Here is a 24,629-nt window from a genome sequence, read left to right on the forward strand (position 1 = left end):
TACAAAAGCTAAAAACCTGGATTGCCCATTGCAGAATGGTCCCTATTGAAGCTCCAATAGATACAAATATTCCTGAGTGAACATACAGTAACAAGAGAATAGGTTTTCAATTATCAGACTGTCTAGAGTATATGAGTCAACTACAAGACCCATAGAGGTTAGGATGTTGCAATAGAAATTGTTCCTTTACCTGCCAATGGAGCATTCAACCTCAAAATATTTGAACCTCTAATTAAGAGACATAAGATGCACTGTCAGGCCACAAGAGTATAGGACAAAAAATGTAAGTTATTGTAGTTTATAATTAAAAAAGCTGGATGAATGGAGTTGATGCTGACTTACAGATGCAATTATGGAAATGCTTGTCATGGAAGGGCTTAATGAGGGAATAATATTATCTCCATCTGCACTGTATGCAATAATATCTGGGTTTGTTATTCCAGCCTTTCATTAAATGCCCAACTAGAGAGCTAATAATCACGAAAAAATTTAGGGAAGTTTGCATTTAACACTATACCTTTTAATGATTTGTGGTTTACACCCTGCTTTTCAATATTTTTAAATCACATCCTATGTTTTAGAAAATATTTCCAGAAGACAACCTGAGTTGGGTTAATAACACTAACAATGTCTACTTAGATGATATAACAAAACGGATATTTTATGAAGATCAACATGTTGTCAAACTAAATGCCTAATATACCCTTAGCATCTTCTTCTTCTTAGAAAAGACCATGGAAGGTAAGCCTAAACCCAAATAGGTAGGTAGAAGTGATCTCAGTTTTTCAGCTAGGAGAATAGTGGAAGGATGTTGCAGTGAAGAAAGCAGTGAAGCGCTAAGGCAAAAAGAGAAAAGGGAGTTAACATGAATGAGAAGGGCTAAGGTTGTTGAGTAGACAGAGAATATGAGATTCTTAGATGTGAAGACAGGATTATGTTAGGAAACAGTATTTTGGTAATTTCTTCGTGCAACTAATTTAACTTAAGAGTTTGGTTAACTTCAATTAATGGCTAGCAACAAGATATGCTCTGCAAATATTTTGAAACACGCAAGGTGCAATTTACATATTGTAAACACAGGGTGTAAACTATAAATATGTGAAGAAATAAGGCATTAAATGCAAATGTCCCAAAACTTTACCAAACTCACGTGAGACAACCAAAGCCAACACCAACAGATCCAGCAAGGAGAATGCAGGGGGTCATTATCTTCAGCTATGGAATAACATATAGCATTAAAAGGAATGAAATCTAATCCATAAAAAAATACAATTCTTTCATAATTATGTTCATAGTTCAAACTAGGTCATTTGAAAGCAAAGTTATGAGCATGAGATAAAAGAAGTCACTTAATGGAGCAAAACTACATGCTAGGTAAGACATTATTGATAGCATATTAATTGAAGACCAACTTTTACTTGGTAAAGGAGGTTGCAATGGTTCCAAGAGTTGGGAAGCATGTTCCTCATTGCACACAACCACAATTGGCTTCAATTATACAATTAAGTAATTGGAAAGGAATATTGGGCCTAGTTTCAATTTAGGGGTATTTTGGGAATCAAATATATAAGTTTTATTTCAATTTACTGTCTGTTTTTACTATAGCAGTGAACAGTAACTGAGAGCAGAAAGTACTGTGCATGTGAATGGTACTGGATTTATTTATTATAATTTTAGTGTCTTAGCCTGGTAGAAGTCTTACTAAGGTTTTGCTTAAGTTAGGGTTTGTATTGTTTGTATAAAGAGCTTAACTAGTGGGCCTAGGAGTGCACACGTAATCATTTGAGAAAGGAAAGACTCAAGCCAGGTTTTGCATCTTCCTCATTAGGTCTTCTTTCCTTCTCTTATGTCTTTTCTACTCTGCTCTATACTATTTTCTCTTCTCTAGTTGCATTACACGCTTTTGTCATGATAGGAACATTATTTTATAATGTTTGATGTTTCTAACATATCTATTTAGACACAAATACCTTTCCCTTCCCTATTTTCTATCGTAGGACAACATAGAATATTTGGTTTAAACCCTAGATTCCTTAACCTTAGGCTCATCTTCATATGATAGGACACCCCCTACTTTATCCTACATCAATCATGTTTTATGCAAGGTTTCAAGTATTGGGATCAGAATCGGCCGTCTAAACAGATAATACATATTAAACATATCGACAGTATCGGCTTGCATTTTACAATTTATTTTTAAATATAGACAAATAATTAAAGTTTTAGAAAAAACAATAAGAAAATATAAATAAGCTATTCATATATGAGATCTAAAGAAATAAAAAGTGGGGCAGGTAACAAAGTGGAGCGGGTTGGCTTAAAGTTAATTTCTTTTTAAAAAAGACATTCTAGTCCCAATTCTTTCTCCCTCATCATCAATCTCTCCCTCTCTTACCTCCTCTCATCCAATGGAGATAGCAAGAGGCAACAAATCAGTAGTAGTGAATGGCAACGAAGGTACCCTCTCTCTTTCTCACTATTTCATTCGCTCTCACTCTCACCCCCCCCCCTCCCGATCCGCCCAACAGCCACCACCACTTCCCACCATGTCCAATTCCATCTATCACTCTCTCTCTCACTAGCTCCCACCCTATCAGCGAGCACTCTCTCTCTCAATCCCTAATAGCATCCCGGCCCACAAGATAGTTTTTTATTTTGTGCTTAACAAGAATTACTCAGTTTCAAAAACAAAGCTTGTTTTAACTGTGGTAGATTGCAAGGTTCGTCGGAGCGGCATTTGCTTCAAATGCCTAATTTGTGTTCACACATACAATGTAACACCCCAACCCCTCCCCTCTTAGTGGGCTACACTGGTTTGTAGCCCACTAAGCTGGTTTTGGTGGGCTGCAGACAGCAGCCCCACCAGGTCGATTTTGGTGGGTTGCAGACCACAGCCCACCAGCTCGATTGTGGTGGGCTGCGGTTGGACTGCAGCCCAAAGCAAGCCTTGGTGGGCTTGGTTGAACTCCCAGCCCACCTCTTGCAACCTTGTGCCAAGGCCCTCTTACCTATTGGGTTTGGGTTGAGCCCAACCCAATAGCCTCAGCCTAGCCCATTTGAGGCCATTTGGACTCTATAACCATGTTTAACTATTTCCATCCGATTTAATTAGCCTAACCCCCCGTAATGACAATTTATTATCATGTAAATTTTAGGATAACATAGGACTCACCCTACGAGACCCCCAACTCATGTATATGCATAAACATAAATTCTCTAATAAGAATTAATTCTATTAATTCGCTAATCTTACGTATGTCGTTACTTGCGTGAATTAATAGGATTGACACCGCGCGAAGAGGATTTTGGGATTCCGGAGGAGCCGGCTAGCTGACGAGATTTAGCATACTGTGGAGACCCCCCAGGCGAATAGAGTTATACAAATCTAGAATAATGTAGTTACAGTCATTATACCTGTCACGACATTGTAGGAAGTGTCGGTATTAATACATGCATTTAGTATACTATGTTATGTCTTTACATATACAGTTATTGATAATTTGCTCATCATAATATTATAAGAATATTAATATAGCAGAAGCATTAGTGTGGTGATGCTCTACATGTATCATGTATGATATACTATTGCATATATATCTGTTGTGAATATAAAATGTAACGATCATGATGACTATGATATGCTTTATATACTCATAGACACTGCACCACTTCCACCTATCATTAGCAGTCGGATTCTGACTAGGCAGTACCCTTACTCAGCTCAGGGTTAAGAGTAGAATGTATTTTATACGACTATACTGTTAGCGGCCTACACCTGAGATCGGGAGCCTGTGTGGCATTCAGGTAGTTATACTGCACAGTCAGGACTAGATTATGATGATAGAAGAACATAATTGTGAGGCGGGGATATAACTCTAACGGTACCCGATGACGCAGGGTTAGGGTGTCTGTTGATGAGCCGAGAGCTCCCGATTCTCCCGCTGAGGACGGTGATGATTTAGAGAGAGTGAGATATGGGCTTACGACCGGAGTCCTTAGTCTGATGGCCATAGACAACCGGTCACATGTACTGTCGCCATACACGTGTAGGTGGCATTACCGCTAGATGTGTATAATCCCCCCTCAATGTATGAGATGATGGATGGTTATGTGATGGATGATTGTTTCTTGAGAGTATTTACCCTGTGTGGTGAATAGCTCGGTGAGCGATGATAAGTATGATTAATGCTTTGGTAAGCATGAGATGACTAAACTGCTCTTCTATTACTATACATAACATGTAAACACTATGATTGAGATGTGTACAAATAAAAGATTGTACCAAGCTTTATATCTGTGTGGACTTATCTTGATACGTTAGGAACTAGCATGTTCCAGGATAGTGACTGATAATCTTTATCGATTGCATTGATTTAGTAACTCATGTTAAGCTATCTCATTATTATTGCTAGCAAATATAGGCATACAATGTATATACACATGCGATTTCATTATTTTAGATGGTATGGATCCTACTCGCTGGGTTGTAAGCTCACCACCTCTTGGTGGCATTATTTCAGAACTAGGAGACGCAGGTGCGGGTAGCAAGTAGCTGTCTTTCTTTTTCAGTATATTTATTAGTTGTATTAAGCCCCCGCGAGGACGTTATGATTGATAATAAATTTTGGACTTTAGTATTGTATTTTGGATGTATATTTGGAAGGCTTGTTGTGGCCTGTGGAACTTGTATCCGAACTCTTATGGTTGAGTTTATTTATGGTGAATTTGTGCTGTTGTGTGCCTTGTAAAATCCTTGTACTGACAGGTCATATGATGCACCACGTGGGGAGATTTACCCACGCGGTTTACACGTGTATTTGGAGGTTTGGGTGTTTCATACAAAGCCCTAATTTTGGACGTTCGAACGCGATCAAGGGACGTTTGAAGGCACAATGGATAAGTTATTTCGTAATAAGATTTGTTTAGAATTTTTTAATGATTGGCTAGCCTCTAAATATATGAAAAAGTAGCTAACTTAGAATTAATAATTACTGAAACTTATTTTGCATCTTAGCTTGAGCCAACTTCTCCCTCTTTCCTCTCCCTTAAAATTCAACCTGAGCTCTCGTCTACAGCCGAGGTTAATCCTATGTCGCTTCTCCCTCCTCACTCCAGTTACCAGTCATATCTAGACGCTCCTTTCTCCCACCTCATCTTGTCATGGTACTAATCCATCCACCATAGCCATCATCATCTCCTATAACTCTAACCATATAATCCACGTCGATTTCGTCACCTTCTGACCTTTAGTCATTGTTTCTTTCATAACTTATTATCTATTAACCCAATCGACGAGATTCTGATTGCATTGGATTCGTAACTTCTAAAAGAACATATTCGAATCTCATATCGTTCCAATAGTTGGATCAATCTATATCACCTTCGTAAATTTCGTGTTGAGTTCTGTCCAGATTAATAAGTCAGATAGGCAATCATCTTCCTCGAAGGCGACCATAACAGTCGGGTTTTATAGCAAATTGAGTTTAATAACTAACCAATATAAAAAAAACTCAAACACCACTATAACTTGTCACATGTGCTTTCAAGCTCCATCCACAAATCTTGTCCCTCAAGGTACTATAGCATCCTTTGATTTATAATTCGTTTGCTTAATTGATTGACAATTTTAAGAAAACCTTGAGTACTAGATGCCTTGACTACATATCATAAAGAATATAGCCAAAATTACTTTGCAATTTATTTCAAACTGACAACATGTCCCATCTCAGCTGCCTTCAATCATTTCCACCTCTTTTGTTGTTTGCATAGACGACTAGGATTTATTAAAGATTAAGGGTCTCCATACATAGTCTAGTTAATAGTTAGAAAGCAATTATATTTTACTAGTGGATAAGCAAGGACTTGTGCAGATTTGTTTTTTCAAATAGACAGAATTAGGTCACCAAATTTAAAATTTTAAACATTCTGAATGAAAATGGACAGGCTTATTCAAATGGCCACTTGAAAACCAAAGAAAAGTTTAATGCATAAGAGCCAACCTGAGTCTGAGCCATCTCTCTGATCAGCTTAGATTCTTGTGATACTTTTAATCTGAATATTATTACAAAGATTAATAGAATAGCATTATCTACTACCATAATAAGATAGATCAAGAAAAGAGAGTTGAAAACAAGTCAAACCTGCTACATAACAAAAGAAAAAACAAGGTCATCAAGACATTAAGAAGGTTCATTGTATTTAGAACTTCCAAATAGCGATTGAAACGGAATATTAAATTTGCCCAAGGTTTGAAATATTGGGAACAGGATCGAGATCGGCTGCCCGAAAAATGATATGTATTGACCATTTCAGCCACTAGTATCGAATTTCAATATCGAATTATTTTTTAATTACATAAAAATTACTTTAACATATTAAAATATCTTTAATTTAAAAAATTACAGAAAAATAAAAAAATATAAATTGCCGGTCGAAAAGAACTCTCTTATCTCTCTCTCTCCCACCGTCTTTCCTACTCACTCTCTCCCACCCATTTTGTCACTCTTAGTTAGAGGAGTAAAAAAAAAAAAGAACTCCTCTCCCACAATCATTGGTGCCTCTCTCTCTCCCTCTCTCACTCATTCTCTTCCCCTTTTCTAAGTACTCCTCGACACCACCACCCTCCAAGAGAGAAGAGGGGGAGTGAAGAGAAGTGGGGAGGTTGCCAGATAGATAAAAAGAGAAGAAATTAGAAGTCCCACTCAAGAAAGCTTTTTCTAATTACTATGTCCTCATTGATCGGTAAAGATTAAGTCTGCTATGCATTCAATACAGTTTGACTTTTCAACAAATTATACTATTCTGTCACTTTTGCCTTAGAAAAACATAGGCAATAATAAATGTTTGCTCCCTCACACATATATTTATGTAATACATAAAGTAACTGTGAATTACGTTCTCCAAATTAGTCTATTTTTTTCTAAAGGTACTTTATGTCACTTTTGCCTCTGGAAGATATGAACAGTAGTAAATATTTACTAACTAATATAGGTAAAACTATGAATTATGTAAATTAACTACAACTTATATTAGTGCATACTTGGAACTTAGTAAACTAACTATGAAATTCAGAAAAATACAAGTGTTCAATAATTGCGCATTACATAATAAAATTATCAAGCAGAAAAAAGTGTTTAATAATTGGGAGTTGCATAATAAAACTGTGAAACTCGTATAAATACAAGTGTTTAATAACTACAAATTTAGGTAATAAACTGCGAAACAAATAAATATAATTATTCAATAACTGTGAAATACATAATAAAATTCGCAAAAATACACACGTAGAAAGAGCATACATTAATTAAGCACTGCGAATCATGTTCAATAACCAAAAATTACTAAATTAATAATTGTGAAAATTGTCAACTATCAATTGGAAATGTGAAAACTATGAAATCCATAAACTAGCCACCAATTAAGATAGTACAAAAAATGAAACCTCTAAAATATTTCTCACATAAAAGCACTTAGAGTAATATCTTCAAACTACAACAGTAATAGTTGTAAACTATAAGAGTAATAACTTTTAATTAGGGGTGGCAAAAATTGATCCGACTTGATAACTTGACACAATAACCCAGTTGTTAATCGGGTTTGGGTTTAATCTAATTGGATTCTGATCATAAACGGGTCAACCCGCCTAAGCCGATTATTAATCGGGTCATGTTTGGGTTTATACCCGTTTAACCAGTTTAAGTAAACGGGTCGGGTCGGGTCAATCCGCTAACCCGCCGTATATATATATATATATATGTATATATAATTCTAAGTTTATAATCCTAAAACCCAACCCAACTCCCACTCCCAAAGAGGCAGCATCACTGTTACGAACCAGATCAGGACTGATCCGAATGTAAGAAAATTATAAAATTTTAGATGGAGGTAGTCTCGTGAGTTAGGATTCTAATAGCTCTGATTTCACCTAAATCGAAGGTTAGGATAAAAAGTTAAAAATAAAACAGTGGAGAAATATCAAAAGAGGGCATAATAGTAATTATCTAACGTTGCGGCAGTCATCGGAGGGTGGTGGTGGACGGCCGTAGAGTACGGTGGCTATTGAAGGAGGAAGGTGGCTAGAGTTTAAAAAGTTCAAATATTTCTACGGCTATAATCTACTCCTAGAAAAATAAAGTGATCTAACGGCTAGATAAAAAATAATAACGAAAAAAATAACTTAGTTAAACTCAGATTTCTTTCATTAATAATTATCAACACATGTCTACCCCTATTTATAAGAGTAAAATCCCTAACGGATCGGATCCACATACGGATTATCTGATTTATTTGAAATTCAAAACAATAAGATAAATCTAAGTAACTAATTTGACTCGACTCGTCTTAACTCGACTTGACTCGACTTAACCCATGTGGTTAAATCATAACAATCGCCACTTACCCATGTCTCATTCCCGATCCCTTACCCCTCACTCCTCACTCCTCGCACCATTGCCCCTTACCCAAGAGGCCAAGACCACCTCCTTTCCTAGCTGTCCTCACCATCCCCATAGCGACTCACTTCTTGCTAGCGGTGCAAATACGCAACCACGAGGCATTGATCTAGCCATCACCTCCCAGATTCGACTACAAGTCGATAAGCGGCACACGCGCCTCATCCCAATTCGGACCTGATGAATCTAGAAGCAGCGCATCCGGCCCCACCTCTCAAAATCAATATGCGGCGGTTCGGCCCTATCTCGATTCGGCAGCCGAGTTCGTCAAATCAGAAGCCATCTGGTTGATTGGTATGTCGCATCTCTCGAAGGAGTCGGCCGCCGACGTAGGCTACATCATGCGCGCGGTGCGCCCAAACAATGTTCTCTTCAAGCTCGACAAGATCAGGTGAACAATTGATCCATTATTTGTTTTCTTTAATTAACATGAGTTATTTTCCTTATTATTCTTTAAGTAATGTTAAAGATGTGATATTGTCATATTAGATCAATAACATGACAAATCAGTAACTATTAAATTTTATGGATTATTAAACGGGTCGTGTTAACATGTCGGGTTAACACGACCGTTTAAGTATACATGTTAGATAAGTCGTGTTAACCCGACCCGTTTATTAAACAGGTTAGGCAGGTCAGATCGCGTTACCCGTTTATTAATTAGGTCGTTTTCATGTCAAGGTAAAGTTGACCTGACCCGAACCCGCTCAACCCGACCCTATTGCCACCCTTACTTCTAATATATTACTTAAGCACTATAATTTTCCATTTGTTTGGAGAAAGAATAAGAGAATTTATAATTAATATAAAGTACTTGCATGTCTAATCGGTTATTCCCTTTGCTCAAGAAATGATAAGAGAATTTTATATTATTATAAACTAGCATGTCTAATCAAATGTAATTTACTATGTAATCATGTGCATCTTGACTTAGAGGCACAACTAGATAGTACTATAATATTGGGATATCTTCTATAGGTTATCTCTTACTAGGTACTATCATGCCATAATTCTCAAGAATATATTTCAAGACCCTATATATAATTTTACCATAATACAGATACACCCAACTCCTATGAACTTCTAAGTTCCATATCATGAACTATTAACACCTTGAAATAATGGATCATCAAAATAAACTAGATGTTATGCTTAACAATGCATAAAGTCTAAATTTTTGTAATTGTTGTAGTTTTAACAGAAAAAATTTCTATTATCCTGACTGCAAGGAAAAACGATTTCTAAGCCTCCGAAAAAGGGAAATTGTTTTCTTCCAATGAGGACCACAAAATGTGGCACGTTAAAACATGAAGCCCATATAATAAATGTTACATTTTCTGTAGGTATTAGAAGCAACTAATTGATGATACCAAGATAAATGTTGCCAAAGAATAGATAATAGATTTTAATTGCCCTGCAAAATGTTTTGAACAGTGGTTGTAAGTTGATTTCCTTCATTTGAATGTTTATAAGACATTACAAAATGAAGATACTAAGAAATCCAAGAAACGATAATATTACTAAATTGTATAAATCTTTTTTAATAAGATTAATTTCTCAAATCAATGAAACCCACCATTATTATCAAAGTAATGATGGGCAAATGAAGTGTAGGATTTCCACAAGTTGTCAACAGGACTCAACCTTCAGCAATCATACCAAATTTTCCACTAGAATAAATTAATGGAATATATGACTTGTTTTAACACATATAAGGCCAGTTGGAGGATATCTGATTCTACCTTGCACATGCATTTTAGACTAATAGCCTAGAAGTAGAGGGATTCTCCCAAATTAACCTAGGAAAAAAGAGTATATACAAGGAAAAAAAACAAGCAAAATTGTATAAAATTCTGGACTTGGCTAAGTTGTTAACATGGTCAATTAAGAAATCAACTAAAATATATTTAGATCAGAATTATTCTTACCCTGGTGCACAAAGTGAAATAATTTCATCTGGATAGATGAAAGTAAAAGAAGCCAAGGCAGATCCAATCTGAATGGATGAATTTAGACTTACTTCAGAATATAAGATAAGATAGTAAAATGAATGAAACACTATGTCCTGCCAAGATCTCACTAGCATACCAGAAGCATGAGAAAATGAATCTTTTGAGACAATCGCTTCCTCTTTTCCTTTGAGAGCTTACTGTGGCAAATTGTAGCAAGAAAGCGAAATTATGAATTATGTCAATCAACATGATTTGAATTAGTATCTATGATAAGTACAATTAAGACTCAAAAAATAAATTCATGAGACTCCTTGCCATAATAATCAAAGAGATAAGCTTCATAGTTCTCCGGCAACTGTTGTATGCTTTAGAAATTCATGTAAGCAGAAAACAACATGACATATTCTAGTCACTTTATATAAGAAACAAGCAATGATACATCTATAACACTTGCATCCTGATAACCAAAGAATAAAACTTAATATCTGTAGCAGCGATGATTGTGCACTGCTACCATCGGCACAGCACGCCCTAGGCACACCCCTATGTGCTATAGGCATACATTTAACATATTTTTAACAAAAAAAATAGAATATTTAAAGATGTTTTTTGGTATTCGGTACATTAATATTTGGTTTTTAGTTTGAATATATGTATTAAAACCTACATTATAATTTTTCACCTTTAGATAATTTTTGTAAATGACATATTTTATTAAAGATATAGCAATAGCCAAATGCAAATATTATTCAACACAATATAATTGAATACATTCATTAAAACATATATTAATGATTGAATACTTATTAATACAATTGAACACATAATAACATTCAACACATAATATTAATTAATCATAGTTTAATAATTAAAACTAATATTTAATTGAACATAAAATGACGAAGAGAATCAAAGACTTAATTTACCGTCATAAAAATAACACGAGAATATTGCATTAAATACGTCGCTAATCTTCAATCATATTGTGATGATGACTAAATTTGCCGACACAAGAATAACACTAAAGTTGTTTAATGATAACCGATGGATATAAAAAAAATTTATTAAAGAAAAAAGGCTCGTATGCTTATGGTTTAGTAAGAATGTTTACAATAGTAGCAGCAGATATAGCAAATGGTTTAATAAAAATGTTCATAGGGGTTCATATGCCACTAAATCCTATATATTAAAAGTAGAACTAATAATGTAATCAGAGATAATGTCAATAATATAAGCATTAGTCCATATACATTTCAGAACTTGAGTGATTACTCGTCTCAATATGCTTGTTAATCTCTTAATGCAATGAATGAACATGATATACAAATGCTTCAGTAGACTCAAAAATTCTAGCATGAGATGACATAGGCAAAAGATCTAAAGATTTGGGTGCTTTAAAGCTATAAACAACATCAAATGGACTCATACCTATAGACCTATTAATAGAGTTATTATATGCAAATTAGGCTACATGAAGAAGGGCATCTCAGTTCTGTTATAATCACCCTTGAGACATCGCAAAATATTTTCAAAACTACTATTGACGACCTCGGTTTGACCGATGGTTTGGGATGATAGGCTGTGGAGAAATTTAATTTTGTGCCAACCATATCCATAAAATTATCCAAAACTAGCTCACAAAGTGAACATCGCGATCAAATACAACAATTTTTGAAAGACCATAAAACTTGACTATATGGGCAAAATATAATTTCGCCACACAAAACGTCAAAGGTTTTGGCACAAAGAATAAAATAAAAATCTTAAAGAAGCGATCCACGACCACAAAGATTGAATCATGTTTTCCAAAGGTGCGTGGTAATCCAAGGACAAAATCTATACTCACGTCTTGGCACGAGTGATCAAACACAAGTAACGGAGTGTAAAGCCTAGTGTTTTGTTTTCGGTGTTTTGCTAATTGATAGGTCTAACATTGGCCAACTTCTTTGATAGTCTTTTCACGTCCAAAATAACCCAAACGAGCTATTCGAAAGTTATATTCTCGTAACGCAGGATCTTTCCAAGTTTTGGAACTTGTAGGGACTAACGCTTATGTTATCGATAGTCCTTCTGATTACAGCACTAATTCTATTTCTAATATTGAGGATTTAGTGGCTTACAAACTGCCTATGAGGATTCCCATTAAACCATATGCTATATCTACTACTACTATTTCAAGCATACTTGATCTACCACCATGTACTTCTCATTTTCCATCTACTATAAGAAAAGATAGAAGTTATTTTAGACAATCAAATAATATCTATTATAGAAGGTTCATCGTTTTCTAGTTCGCTGGTAAAATCGACGAGAGTCTAATTGTACATTAATCACTTGCAATGATTTACAGCAGCTTGATCCTGACATCCTAGAATTATTTCACACCCTCACTCGATTGGGTCAAGTTTCTTCCACCTCGGGAAAATTGGTGTTGATACCTTGGATTGCCGTGCCGGTCAGCATACCGGCATGAGGGGTATTGTGAATTTAGTTCCCATTAAGAACCTTCTAGAGTAAACCTATGTCATAGAGGTAATTTGAATAACTACAAGACACTACTCCAAACTATTTGAGTTCGGTTAATTTGAAAAGGGATACATTTATTATTGACAGCAAATAAGAGAATAATGATATTTGAAAGTGAGGTTCACATAATATGAGATCGTAAACACGGGAAACCTCAATGTTGTGACAACCGTGACATGAATAGGGCCATTTACACCTGCAAATAATTCAACATTGATTCAATCAACAGCAATGAAATATTGATCTCTTCTTTAGAATAGCATTTAGAATCTTATATAATGAAAAGTAATCAGTAAACTTAAATGATAAGTTGCATTCCATTGTGTCTCAGTAAGGCATTTATAACAGAGACTGAGATGCATATACTTGTTGTCACTATGTTTTTTAGCTACCTCTATCAAATTATCAATTGTTAGGCATACATAACAATGGATGGTTACCAATACATATATTTTGTAATTAGAGCAACTAAGTCTCATAAAGAGCTTATCAATATGTAGCATGCAATATGTATACAAACTAACCATATGCAGTTTTAGGAAATAGGAAAGATGAGGTTCTAAAGGAATATCCATACATTGTACATAGCGTATGATACTGATAAATAGCTCAAGCATATGATACAAATTGATAGGACAGTTCATAACCAAAGACAGTTTTTGCAAAATGAAACTTGAGTTTCAGAATGGACCTCCCAAAAAGGATGTAGAGAACCTCGGAAGGACTGCAGCATAACTGAAACGCACAATATAAAAATGGACCATTTAGTAAAAAGTTGAAATTTCAGCATGCAAAAATTGCTGGCAATGCAACAAATAGGCAATCTTGTTAAACGTACACAAGTCAATGCTTTCTCAATACTTTCTTCTCCTGACTAAATAAGAGTTATGAGCTATCAGACTATTCAATAACATCTATGGACTGGAACAAAGATAAATAATCCCAATACGCAACTAAAATGAAATGAAGTGACTATTCTTCACCCACTTCAGGATAAATTACTTTACAAACTAACATCAAGCCAATTATCTGACGTCCAAGTTTTTGATTTCTCAAGGCACCAAATGATGGCGTTATGAATCAAAATAATCAGACTGCATCAACAGCAAGAGGGAAAAAAAAAAGTTAAGGTAAGAAGACATCATACTTGAATGCAGTAGCCACAGGACCCACTCCAATAACCGCAGCCAATACAATCTCTCTGACTAACCCCTTGTATCATCACATAGATGACTCACTAAGAAGTGGAAATTTAAGGAAAAACAAGTTGTAAACATCAAGAAACATACCAGAATCTTGCTTGCCACCGTCGCAGCACCGACAAAGATGGCTCGCCGTAGCAATCTATCTGCAAGGTTACCAGCCATTGAGTATAGCAGCAAAACTTAGTACTAGAAAAGAGAAAAAAAAAAAACCAACTTGAGTGTAATGGAAGAGGATCCGGCTCTTGGAGATCTCCAAGGCTTTCCTCAGAAGAAGACTCCTTGGAGGAAGCGCAAGGGAGAGTAGGAGGAGGCCTGCTACTGAGAGTGGGATTTGGAGAGGCGACAATGTAGAGGTGGAGAAGTGGTTTGAAGGGTTTTATGAGGGGTTTTGCCGAGGTTTGCGGTTTTGGGCAGAGTTGAGATAGGAAGTAGCGGTTTTGGGAATCGGAGTGTGGGAGAGAGAGGATTCCGGCGGAGAAAGTTGGGAGATTGGAGAGTGCCATAAAAATGGAGTAGCCAACGATTGAAGAATTTGAAAGGTTTTCATTTTCGCATGGCTTTTATTGGGCGATTTGCAACATAAACTACCCATTTTAACTTCACCCAAACTTTTTTAAAAATATCAAAATTACCCGTGCACCAAGATTGAGTATATCTTCATGCATTAAATGCAGGGAGATATTATTTATAGATTAAGAAAATTCTAATTATTATTTTCGTACTCCTCCAAATTGTAAACTATCCAAAACATTACTATCTGCCTTGCCGAAGAGAGCTCTCCCTTTCTTGAACCCACCTTTTGTATGCGGCTAATTGAACTAGTGCACGTAGCCGGGGCTACTTCTTTCTTTTGCTGAAGAATCAGAGAGCGTGAAGCTTACGCAAGTCTCCTTATTTTTGTTTCCCTTTTGTAACGTTAAGTTTCTTGTTGATGAATTGGTTCATCTGTATTAAAATTAGAGAAAGTTCGATCCAAGCAGTTTATGTACCTGCGGACGATTTGACTAACCCGGCTCCTGCCACGACATTTGCCCATTTGGATGCTACTACCGTACTATCAAGAGGATAGAGAAAAAGTGGGCTTGTTGGAAGAGGTATTACTTAAATTTAGCTTAGTTTTTTTCTTATGTTAAATGCATTTTAACTCCTTATGCAAAATTACTTTACATCATGTACTTCAAATTCTCAAAACAGTCACTATACTTATCATTAAAGTAAAATCATTAATTTTTTAATTAAACTTAACTAATTAAATACAGTAAAATTACCCAAATACCTATGGTACTCAATTAAATTTAACAAAAAACTAACAGTCTCACTTTAGTCATAAGTATAAGTACTAGTTTGAGATTTTTTTTAAGTACAGGAAGATAAAATAATTTTGGGTATAAGTACATGGGGATAAAATATATTTAACCATTTTTTTATTCTGAATATGTGGTTAATGCTTTGGTTGGTTTATTTATTATGCAAATATTCTGTAACAACCCAATCCCAAAAAAAAAAAATCTTTGCATGGGCACGACGTGGCCGGCCACAGTGTGACCAGCCTCGTGCCCATGCAGTGGGGCTGCGGCCATCTGGCAGCGGCGAGCCCCAGCGCCGCCGCAGCCACCGCCAACCTCCCACCGCCTTCCCTCTGTCTCTTTAAATCTCTCTCTCTCTCGTTTGGCCTTTCTCTCTTTAAACCTCTCTCTCTCTCTCTCTCTCTCTCTCATCGAGGTCGGCCTATCGCCGCCGTCGCCGCCGCCACCTCCGCGAGCTTCGGTGAGCTCCTTTCTCTCCCTCTCTCTCTCTCGCTCTCTCTTCCTCTCTCTCTCTCTCGTTCACACCCGAGCTCGGGCACGTCGGAACCGAGCCGCCGGCGAGAGGCCGACCGCTGGCTGGACAGCAGCGGCCGGTGCCCTCCCCGCCGACCCGGTTCCGCAGTTCCCTCCCCTCCTCCCTTCTTTTTCTTCTTCTTCTTCTTTCTTTATTTCTTTCTTTCTCTCTTTTTCTCTTCCCTCCTCAGCTTCCACTTCTTCTTTTCTGCACAGTGCTGTGGCAGTGTTCTAATTATTTATTTATTTATTTAATTGATGTTATTTATTTATGTTTTTCCTTCTTTATTAATGCGAATAGATTATTTAGACATTAAATATTTTAATAATAATATATTCTTCAATATGATTAGTATTAATTGTAATTTGTATAATCAATGATTAATTAGGTATAAATATAAGTAATACTCATTTTTATTTATTTATATCTCTATTAGATTAATATATAGATTTGTAAATTATAATTATCAAATTTATATACCAATATTTTTATGAGATACATTTTAAATAATTCTAATAATTTATTATACATTATTATTTTGTAACAAATAAGATAATGACTACATAGTCCCTAATTAATCAAGATATAATTTAATTATAATTAGGTTTTTATCTATATTTATATTTTATTTATAATAAAAATCTAGCCAATTATAAAATTAAGTAGAAATTCTAAAATCTAATAAATCATCATATTTTACTCGAACGGATTATGATGGGATAAATAACTAACTTTATGTTATTTAAACATTTTCAGATCCCGAACCCCTTATTTGAGACCCCGTAGACCTTGCTAACGAGAAGTGTCACATAGTTGATGGGCGGATATAAGGGATACGTGGTTTGTATCTTCTGATCAGAGTGAGTAGTCTTATCCCCTAGATCCCTTTCTCAAATTAGGTTATATTATATATTATGTACATGCATGTTTTGGCCTCCAGCATGATTATATGACTTTATTTAGGGATGATTTCTATCATGAGTATGCATGTGATAGATTAGCATGGGTATGCATGTGTTAGATACATGGTTGGAGTTTGCATTACATCATTTTGCTCTTGATTCCTATTCCACCTAAATTCCTGTTATGCATTGACTTGTTATCGTACTAGATATATACATATGATTTGTCATTTTAAAAAGGAAAGCATGAAATGTGATTAATAGGATAGTTGATAGAAAGCGTGAGGATACCCGAGTGGGCGCGAGGGTTAGGACGCGCTTGGTGGATGATTGATCGCTCGACATGGTCGCGATCCTGTTGGCCTTACGTCCGAGGTCGTTAGTCTGTATGCGCAGCAGACATTCGGACACATGCCGTTCGCCAGGGCATATGTGGCGAGTTATCCTCATAAGATTTCTATCAGCTAGAGGGGTGCCCGGTCTAGATGGATGTTGATACCCTAGCGGATGGTAGGGTATGGTTATATTTGAGATACTCCTTGCGGATGGCAGAGTATGCTCTGAGCCTTCGGGCATGATGTTGAGACCGGGTATCGGGTGTTGACTGTGCACAGTGGTCTAGTATGATAATATTATACCGAGATGTCGGTGATGATCGTGATGTTGAGAAATGTATATGATTTCATTATTATCTGACATACCTGATTATCGAGTGGTCAATATGCATCATATATGGTTGCATTTGATATCATAGCATGGTCATAGTCGGCATGCATCATGTGTCATATTTGAGAGAGAGTTATGATGATAGTATGACATGGAGATTTGTTTACTCATGGTCGAGGATTATATACTTTTATCAGTTATGACATGTTATCTACTTTTCATTTATATATTATTGAGGATACATTCATATACTCATTCATGACATGATACTTTTTTTGATTCATATTATCCAGTACATGATTTACTCTCTATTTGGCATCACTGATTCGGGGTAAGGTCTATTCACTGAGCCTTTTGCTCATGACTCTCTTTATTTCTTTTCTAACCCCTCAGATTTGTGGTACGTGATAGCGACCTGAGATATCTTGGAAAGATATTTTAGAGTGATGATGAGGTGAGCTATTGATGCGAGACGGTATAGAAGATAGTTTAACCAGACACTGAGTTGTATCGTTGTTTGTTATATTTGTACCTTATTGTATCAGACGATGATTTGTATAATATAGGTCGAATCATAGTGTACTCTTGTATTAGTTATTTTAGTTGTATCTTGATGATTTGTTGTGGCTTGTGTGGGTCCTGTCAGATTATGTAGCGGTCTAGTGTATATTATTATGGACTTTGATATTCATATGTTAACAGGTTTATTTGGTTAAGAGTTTGATTTATTTGGTGATGGATTATATGATCATGGATAGGTTAGCAGGTTTTATTTGCTGATATCATGATTATATGTGCATAGGAGAATATCCGTGCGTGACAGGCCCTGCCCGACTTGTCGCGTGCGTCGCGCGTGTCGTGCGGCCGCGTGGGCGTGCACGTGCCGTGCCGGGCGGGGGCGTTACATATTCTCTTTTCTTATAGGTCCTATTTAAAAGGAAAATTGACCTAAGAATTCAAATACTCAATATGAACATCAATCACAAGGAGAGAAAAAGGTTAAAGGTTTTCGAATACTCTCAACTGTAGTTTCACATTGCTTTTCATAACATAATAATTATTATATATTTATATATCATTAAGAATATAGATAATTCTTTCTTCACCCTCTGAATTATTACTCTTTTCGACAATGACCCCTTAAATTTTTTTTTTGGTACATAATAACCCCTTGAACTATTAAAAATATCTCACTTGATTCCTTCTATTAAAAGGTTATTATGTACTAAAAATAAAAGTTTAGAGAGTCATTGATAGAAAATGATGATAATATAGCGAGTGAAAGGAAATTATCCTTAAAATATATATTTAGTGTATCAATAGAATATGAAGTATATTTACGATATATATATATATATGGATATATGTTTTTTTTATTATAGAGTACTACGTAGTATATATATGGATTATAAAAAGTAATTTATCAATTTGAAATTACACGATGACATTCTCAAACATATCGTCAAAGTGACCTCAAACTTAAAAGAGGATTACAAGTTCATTACAAAGTTGATACTTCTTAATTCTTTATTTTAGTAATGCAAAATATAATATTTGAAGGATTTAGTCATTCTTGTCCAAAATATATAAAATAAATAAAGTATTTCAATACTTATTGGACACGAATATATCATTGTGTTGAAAAAAAATCTGAATATGCAGCAAGCACCCAATAGATTCACTTAAAATAGAATTCGTGATCTCAAAAAAGAGCAATATAAGTACCTCGATCTTTCTTTTTAAGCTTTCTCATGTAATCCTACAATTAATAACAAGAGGCTTCATACATATTTCGGACTTGGTGAATTATGTTTCTTTCGGTATAGTAAGCTTTATGATAGAATCACACCATGCTTTGGTTGCATGGCATATTGGACCATCTTCGCAGCAGCCTAATATTACAGTGCAAACATAGTCATTAGCTACACCAATTTTTCTAATGGATAATTTAATTAAGGCTTAATTATAGTTTGCCCCTAATATTTTTACGAATATCACTTTTGCCCCTTTGAACTATAAAAACGTAAAAATACCCACCTAGATTTTTGAAAAAATATTGCAATATCTATCTATTAGCCTTTTGTGAGTTAAAACTCATGTGCTAAGCATATAAACTAAATTACCCTCATAAAAGTCAAAAAATAATTCTTAGACAATTTTGCCATCATCCCCTTTCCTTAAACTGAATTAAAAAGACACTTGCTCTCTTCTTTCTCAAGTCCTTCCCCAAATTATATTCTTCATTGATCTTCTCTGATATCAATATCCCGTGTCTTTTCTAAAGTAGGAGTTATACCTTGACATCCTTCAAAATTGAGAGGAAAAAGTTTAGATGAGAGTTCTGAATGGTGATGAAAGTGATGGATTAAAAAAGAAAAATAGAGGACCAAAAGAGAAAGAAAAATGAAGCTTTACTTTGCGTGTCTCTTGTTCTCTCAACTACCAGATGCGACAACATTTGGGTAGGGTGAGAGGTAGAGTAGTCCAATCTATATTGTCTAAGAGTAAATAGATAATTTTAAGTTATGAGCTAATAAAACCTATTATTTTCCTCCAACAATATAGGGATAAAAAAGTAATTTTATGGTATCTATTTATGACAGGTTTTAGTTTTTTTAAGGTTGTGTTCACATATAAAATAGAATGGAATGTGAATAACAAAAGGTAATTTGTTATTACCGAAATAAGAAATTTATTTTACAAATAATAATTCATATGCTTACTTGTATTATGAAATAAGGGCATAATAACTACTTTTGATGTGATATAAAGTAAATAAAAAAGATAGAAGAAAATTACTGAAATATCCTTCAATTTGATTTAAAATATATTCATGGGATAGATAGAGAAAAAAGTAATATACTATAGATATGTGATGCATGCACTGAATATTGCATTATCATGCTTTACCCACTTATCAGTGTGCATTACTATGGTAAGAATATGCATATGAATTGTACGTTGATAGGTAGTTAATGCATTATTGTTGTCAAATAAAATCACGCATTATTATATTTTATGCACCTACCAGCACGCATTAGTATGGTTGTCGCCTACATATGCATTGCATGCTGGTTGGTAGGTAATGTATTACCATTGTTAAATAATGCTTGCTAGTATCACAATATATAGAAAGTGTGCTACATATGAAATGCTCGTTGCTATATATATAAATATACAATGCTCCAACTAATTAATGGTAGATGTATAATGCCTGCCATTGCTATGTTGGTTGTCACATATATATTGTATATTGATGCCTGTATAATATTTTCATTACTATGTTGGTTGTCTACAATAAACACCATATCTTATAAGAAAAGAACGGTAAAAAATATCAATCCAACCAGAATAATGAATACAATATTTTTGTAATATCTTCATACACGACAATAAGTTTAAAAGGGAATAAGGCTCCCATTTTGATGTCATGAGAGGAAAAGAAAATGTGAAATATCATCGGTGCTAGATGCACCATAGTCCACTCTTCCAAAATATCTACATATGGCTGCACTAAAGTAATTAAAAGATCTGAAAAAATATAGTCACGATACAATTAATAGTAATAGAGAGAATTATAAGCAATTTTTTCCAAGGCACAACTAACATCTGGAGAGATTTTTGATACTCATTATTCAAAGAAGTAAAACAAGAATAAGGCATCATGTCAGCTTGCTAGATAGTCTGTGCACCATCACTTGAAGCAACTAGAAAATATGCATGAAGAAAATAAAATAGAATTAAAGCTATATCCCTATTAGAAGCTTCAAATTTTCAATGGAGATCAAATTTTTTGATAAATCTTAAGAAGCTTAACATCACCTACCAGTAATAATACGTTTAGCCAAATATGCATATTATAAACAGAAGAAAGAAATAAGAACAACAAATAATACTAAACAACAAATAACAAATATTAATAGCAAATGTTAAAAACCACAACAAAGAAATAATAGTACATTGTAAAGGCTCATTTTATTAACAGTAGCAACAGACAGAAAGATAGCTCAAACAACTCTTGGCAAATATGTTTAAACATAAGAGCAAATGTATACTTTAAAATATAATAATAATTTATTTAATTTTAGATTTTCACATCTACAATGTTTACAAATAGGAATCTCTAAAGTGTATACTTGTCAATTAAGAAAAAAAATTTATAGGACAATAAATTACCATTAATTACCATCAATTATTGTCAAATTGTCTATCAGTGATATGACTTGAAAGAGATTGATCATAAAACTATAACTCATAAAGCCTTCACCCTGCAAAAAAAAAAAAAAATGACATTATCAACAATCTATTTTATATATTCTAGATGTTACAATTTTGTGTAAATACATAAAAGTAAAAGTATTAACGATTATTTAAAAAACCATCAAGTTGATTGCTCTATCTATAGCATGCTTAACCTAAAACAATTTCATATCATTTTATCTAAATCCACTTTGGAATTTATTTTGAATTCGATCCTCATATTATAAGAGAAATATACCACAATCTACACTTTGATGTTGTTTTAGAATATATTTAGTTTCTATAACTTTCTAATCGCCGCCATCTTGGACTCTATATTCATATATGTTAGGAAATCAATCTTTTTAAGGTGTTTTGTACCTATTTTTCTAGTTGTAAATGTAGATTTATATAAGTTATGTTATTCCAAATATTACTAGATGAACATATAATACATATTCGAACTTCATACTACTATTATCGCCTCATCGAAATATTGTTCAAATTCTATTGAAGAGTAATGACATTGAACACCATTTTATAAATCAATAATAAGACAATGCAAAAAGGTATTCATGAGAAATAAATTATAACTTATATGTAAGTCTATATCCATAAAACAATATTAAACATTTTCTTCTAAAATTTTAGCATAGTTGTGATACATCATTTGCATTGCACAAATAATATCATTTATAATCATATAACACTTAAGCTGATTCATCACTATTTCCTTATACAATCCATAAATTCATCATTCCAAATATAATTTGAAAGATCAAATAAGAAGATAACATTAAAAATATTATTTAAAATATGGAAGATTATAACTCTATGCATAATTTGACTCGATCATAATCATGAAAACATAATAGATTGGATAAAATAGTATTTCTCATTAGGGACGTCATTAATCTTATCTATAATATCTTTATCTATATTGAATAATCTTTTCAGTCTAATAGATAGAACATTCTAGTTATTTTTTGGCAAGTGATGGTTGAGATGGGGGAATGTCTATTATTTTCTCCTCACCTCATAAATATATATTATTTTGAACATCTTCTAGTTTTTCAACACCGTTCGAACATTTTCTAGTTTTTCAACACCTTCTAATATATTATGCTTCTCCTCATCGATTTGTCCTCATATATTATCTCTAAATTTTTGTTTTCAACTAAAGGTTGGTCTTCAATAACTTGGCCTAATAGAAAAGCAAGACATACCACTCCTAGGGCAATATTGTGGGAGTAATTATACTTTCCTGAGCCTTATTTGTTTCACAAGCTTTTTCTTTTTTTTTCTCTCTTCGCAACAATCTCTCCATCCACCTTAGTTTATGCAATATTTGCAGTTGGGTTTGCTTGATCTCTTCAATATTAAATTTAATCTGGTGCAAAATATTCATCAGTATATATGTATAATAAATCAACATGTAATGATTGTATATGAAATCATATTTAAGAAATATTTATGTATAAATTTAATAATGTAGTTACTTATAATATCTTAAATAAGTCTTCAAAATATTCTTTCTTTTGTGGGTCCTCACTATCAACCAGGCATATATAACCCAGTACATTATTACTTTTTCTTTTAAGTATAGGGTTTGCTGGATTAGGAAAAAGCCAGCTTGTGGTCTTTTCCTCAATTCTAATGAATCTATACTACCTCACAATTCCCTTTTTTTGAGGAAAATCAAGATATCTCAAAACCTATAAAATATAAAAAAGAGACTGCTAACATATCTAAAAATGTATATATATATATATATATATATATATATATATATATATATTCTCAAAAGAATGTTACATTCTTCTGTGCTAAACTGATGTTATTTTAGATGTTGCTCATTTGCATTACTATAATAATCCAATGGAGGTAAGGAAACAAGTACGAAATATCCATGTCACTTGCTATCAAAGTTTACTCATATAGAAATACCGGTGACAATTATTACTCCATTGACATATATCACCTTACCTTGGGGTCATCTCTATAAATCCTAGAGACAACCTTGAGCTTCCCTAATTGAAACCATTTGAAACTCGTGGATTATTGTAGACCATGTGGAGACTTATCTTATTTATGTTTTGGATAAACTTGGACAATTGAGATGTGCAGTAGTATTAGCTGCGTTGAAGAAGACATCGAACATAAGCAATAAAAAAACCGATAGTCACAAAATGCCACTAAAAATTATCAAAATGTCACTATAGATCAACACCGACATTTTTCGAAATGTCTCTTAAAGTTGTGCTGGTGTTTGACAACACCGAGATTTCTAAAATATTTAGTAGTATGTAACATATGTCGATAAAATTTATAAATAGTGGCATCTACGATACTTTTAGTGGCTATTCCGAATGTTAGTGAAAGTTTTTACCGACAATTTATCAAAATATCGATATATATAGTAACATTTAGTTGCATGTTCAATTGCCACTAAATATATAGTGGCATTTTCCAAATGCCAGTGTAAATATAATTCATGGCATTTTATCAAACGTTAGTAAGCAACCAATAATTAGTGACATTTTTTGACATGCTAGTAGTAAATCATTAGCAGCAATTCAATAAATGCCGACGAAGATATTTGACTACACAAGTTTTAGTGGCATTAGCAAAAATACCAGTAAGATAGATTAATTTAATTTTATTATTTATTTAAAAGTTTTTAGCACTATAATTGTGCTAAATTCAAATATCGTGTGATGTAGTGTAATCAAACATAATATTATTTTTTACTATATATCAACAAATTATATATATATATAATAAAGATAAATCTGTAAACAAAAGTTTACAAATAATATATATATTGATTTTTCAAAGGAAAATACGAAAGTATCTATAGATTATACA

General features: G+C 34.0%; 1 protein-coding gene across 2 annotated transcripts in view; it reads right to left on the bottom strand.

Moving 5' to 3' along the window:
• Positions 1–14,663, bottom strand: part of LOC140758166 (uncharacterized) — a 30,292-nt gene extending 15,629 nt beyond the window's left edge. For both annotated transcript variants that reach the window (XM_073094247.1, XM_073094246.1), the window contains exons 1-12: positions 14,348–14,663; positions 14,218–14,276; positions 14,076–14,140; positions 13,620–13,663; positions 13,082–13,124; positions 10,539–10,599; positions 10,379–10,446; positions 6,000–6,051; positions 1,151–1,215; positions 343–409; positions 191–251; positions 17–72 (exon numbers count right to left, since the gene is read on the bottom strand). In XM_073094247.1, the coding sequence (XP_072950348.1) occupies positions 17–72; positions 191–251; positions 343–409; positions 1,151–1,215; positions 6,000–6,051; positions 10,379–10,446; positions 10,539–10,599; positions 13,082–13,124; positions 13,620–13,663; positions 14,076–14,140; positions 14,218–14,276; positions 14,348–14,636 (930 nt within the window). In that variant the 5' untranslated portion in view covers positions 14,637–14,663. The remainder of the gene's footprint in view (positions 1–16; positions 73–190; positions 252–342; positions 410–1,150; positions 1,216–5,999; positions 6,052–10,378; positions 10,447–10,538; positions 10,600–13,081; positions 13,125–13,619; positions 13,664–14,075; positions 14,141–14,217; positions 14,277–14,347) is intronic.
• Between the last annotated feature and the right edge of the window lie 9,966 nt (positions 14,664–24,629).

This window comes from Typha angustifolia, chromosome 3 (assembly GCF_048772165.1).
Source record: "Typha angustifolia cultivar Huaian chromosome 3, ASM4877216v1, whole genome shotgun sequence".
Classification (NCBI taxonomy): Eukaryota; Viridiplantae; Streptophyta; class Magnoliopsida; order Poales; family Typhaceae; genus Typha; species Typha angustifolia.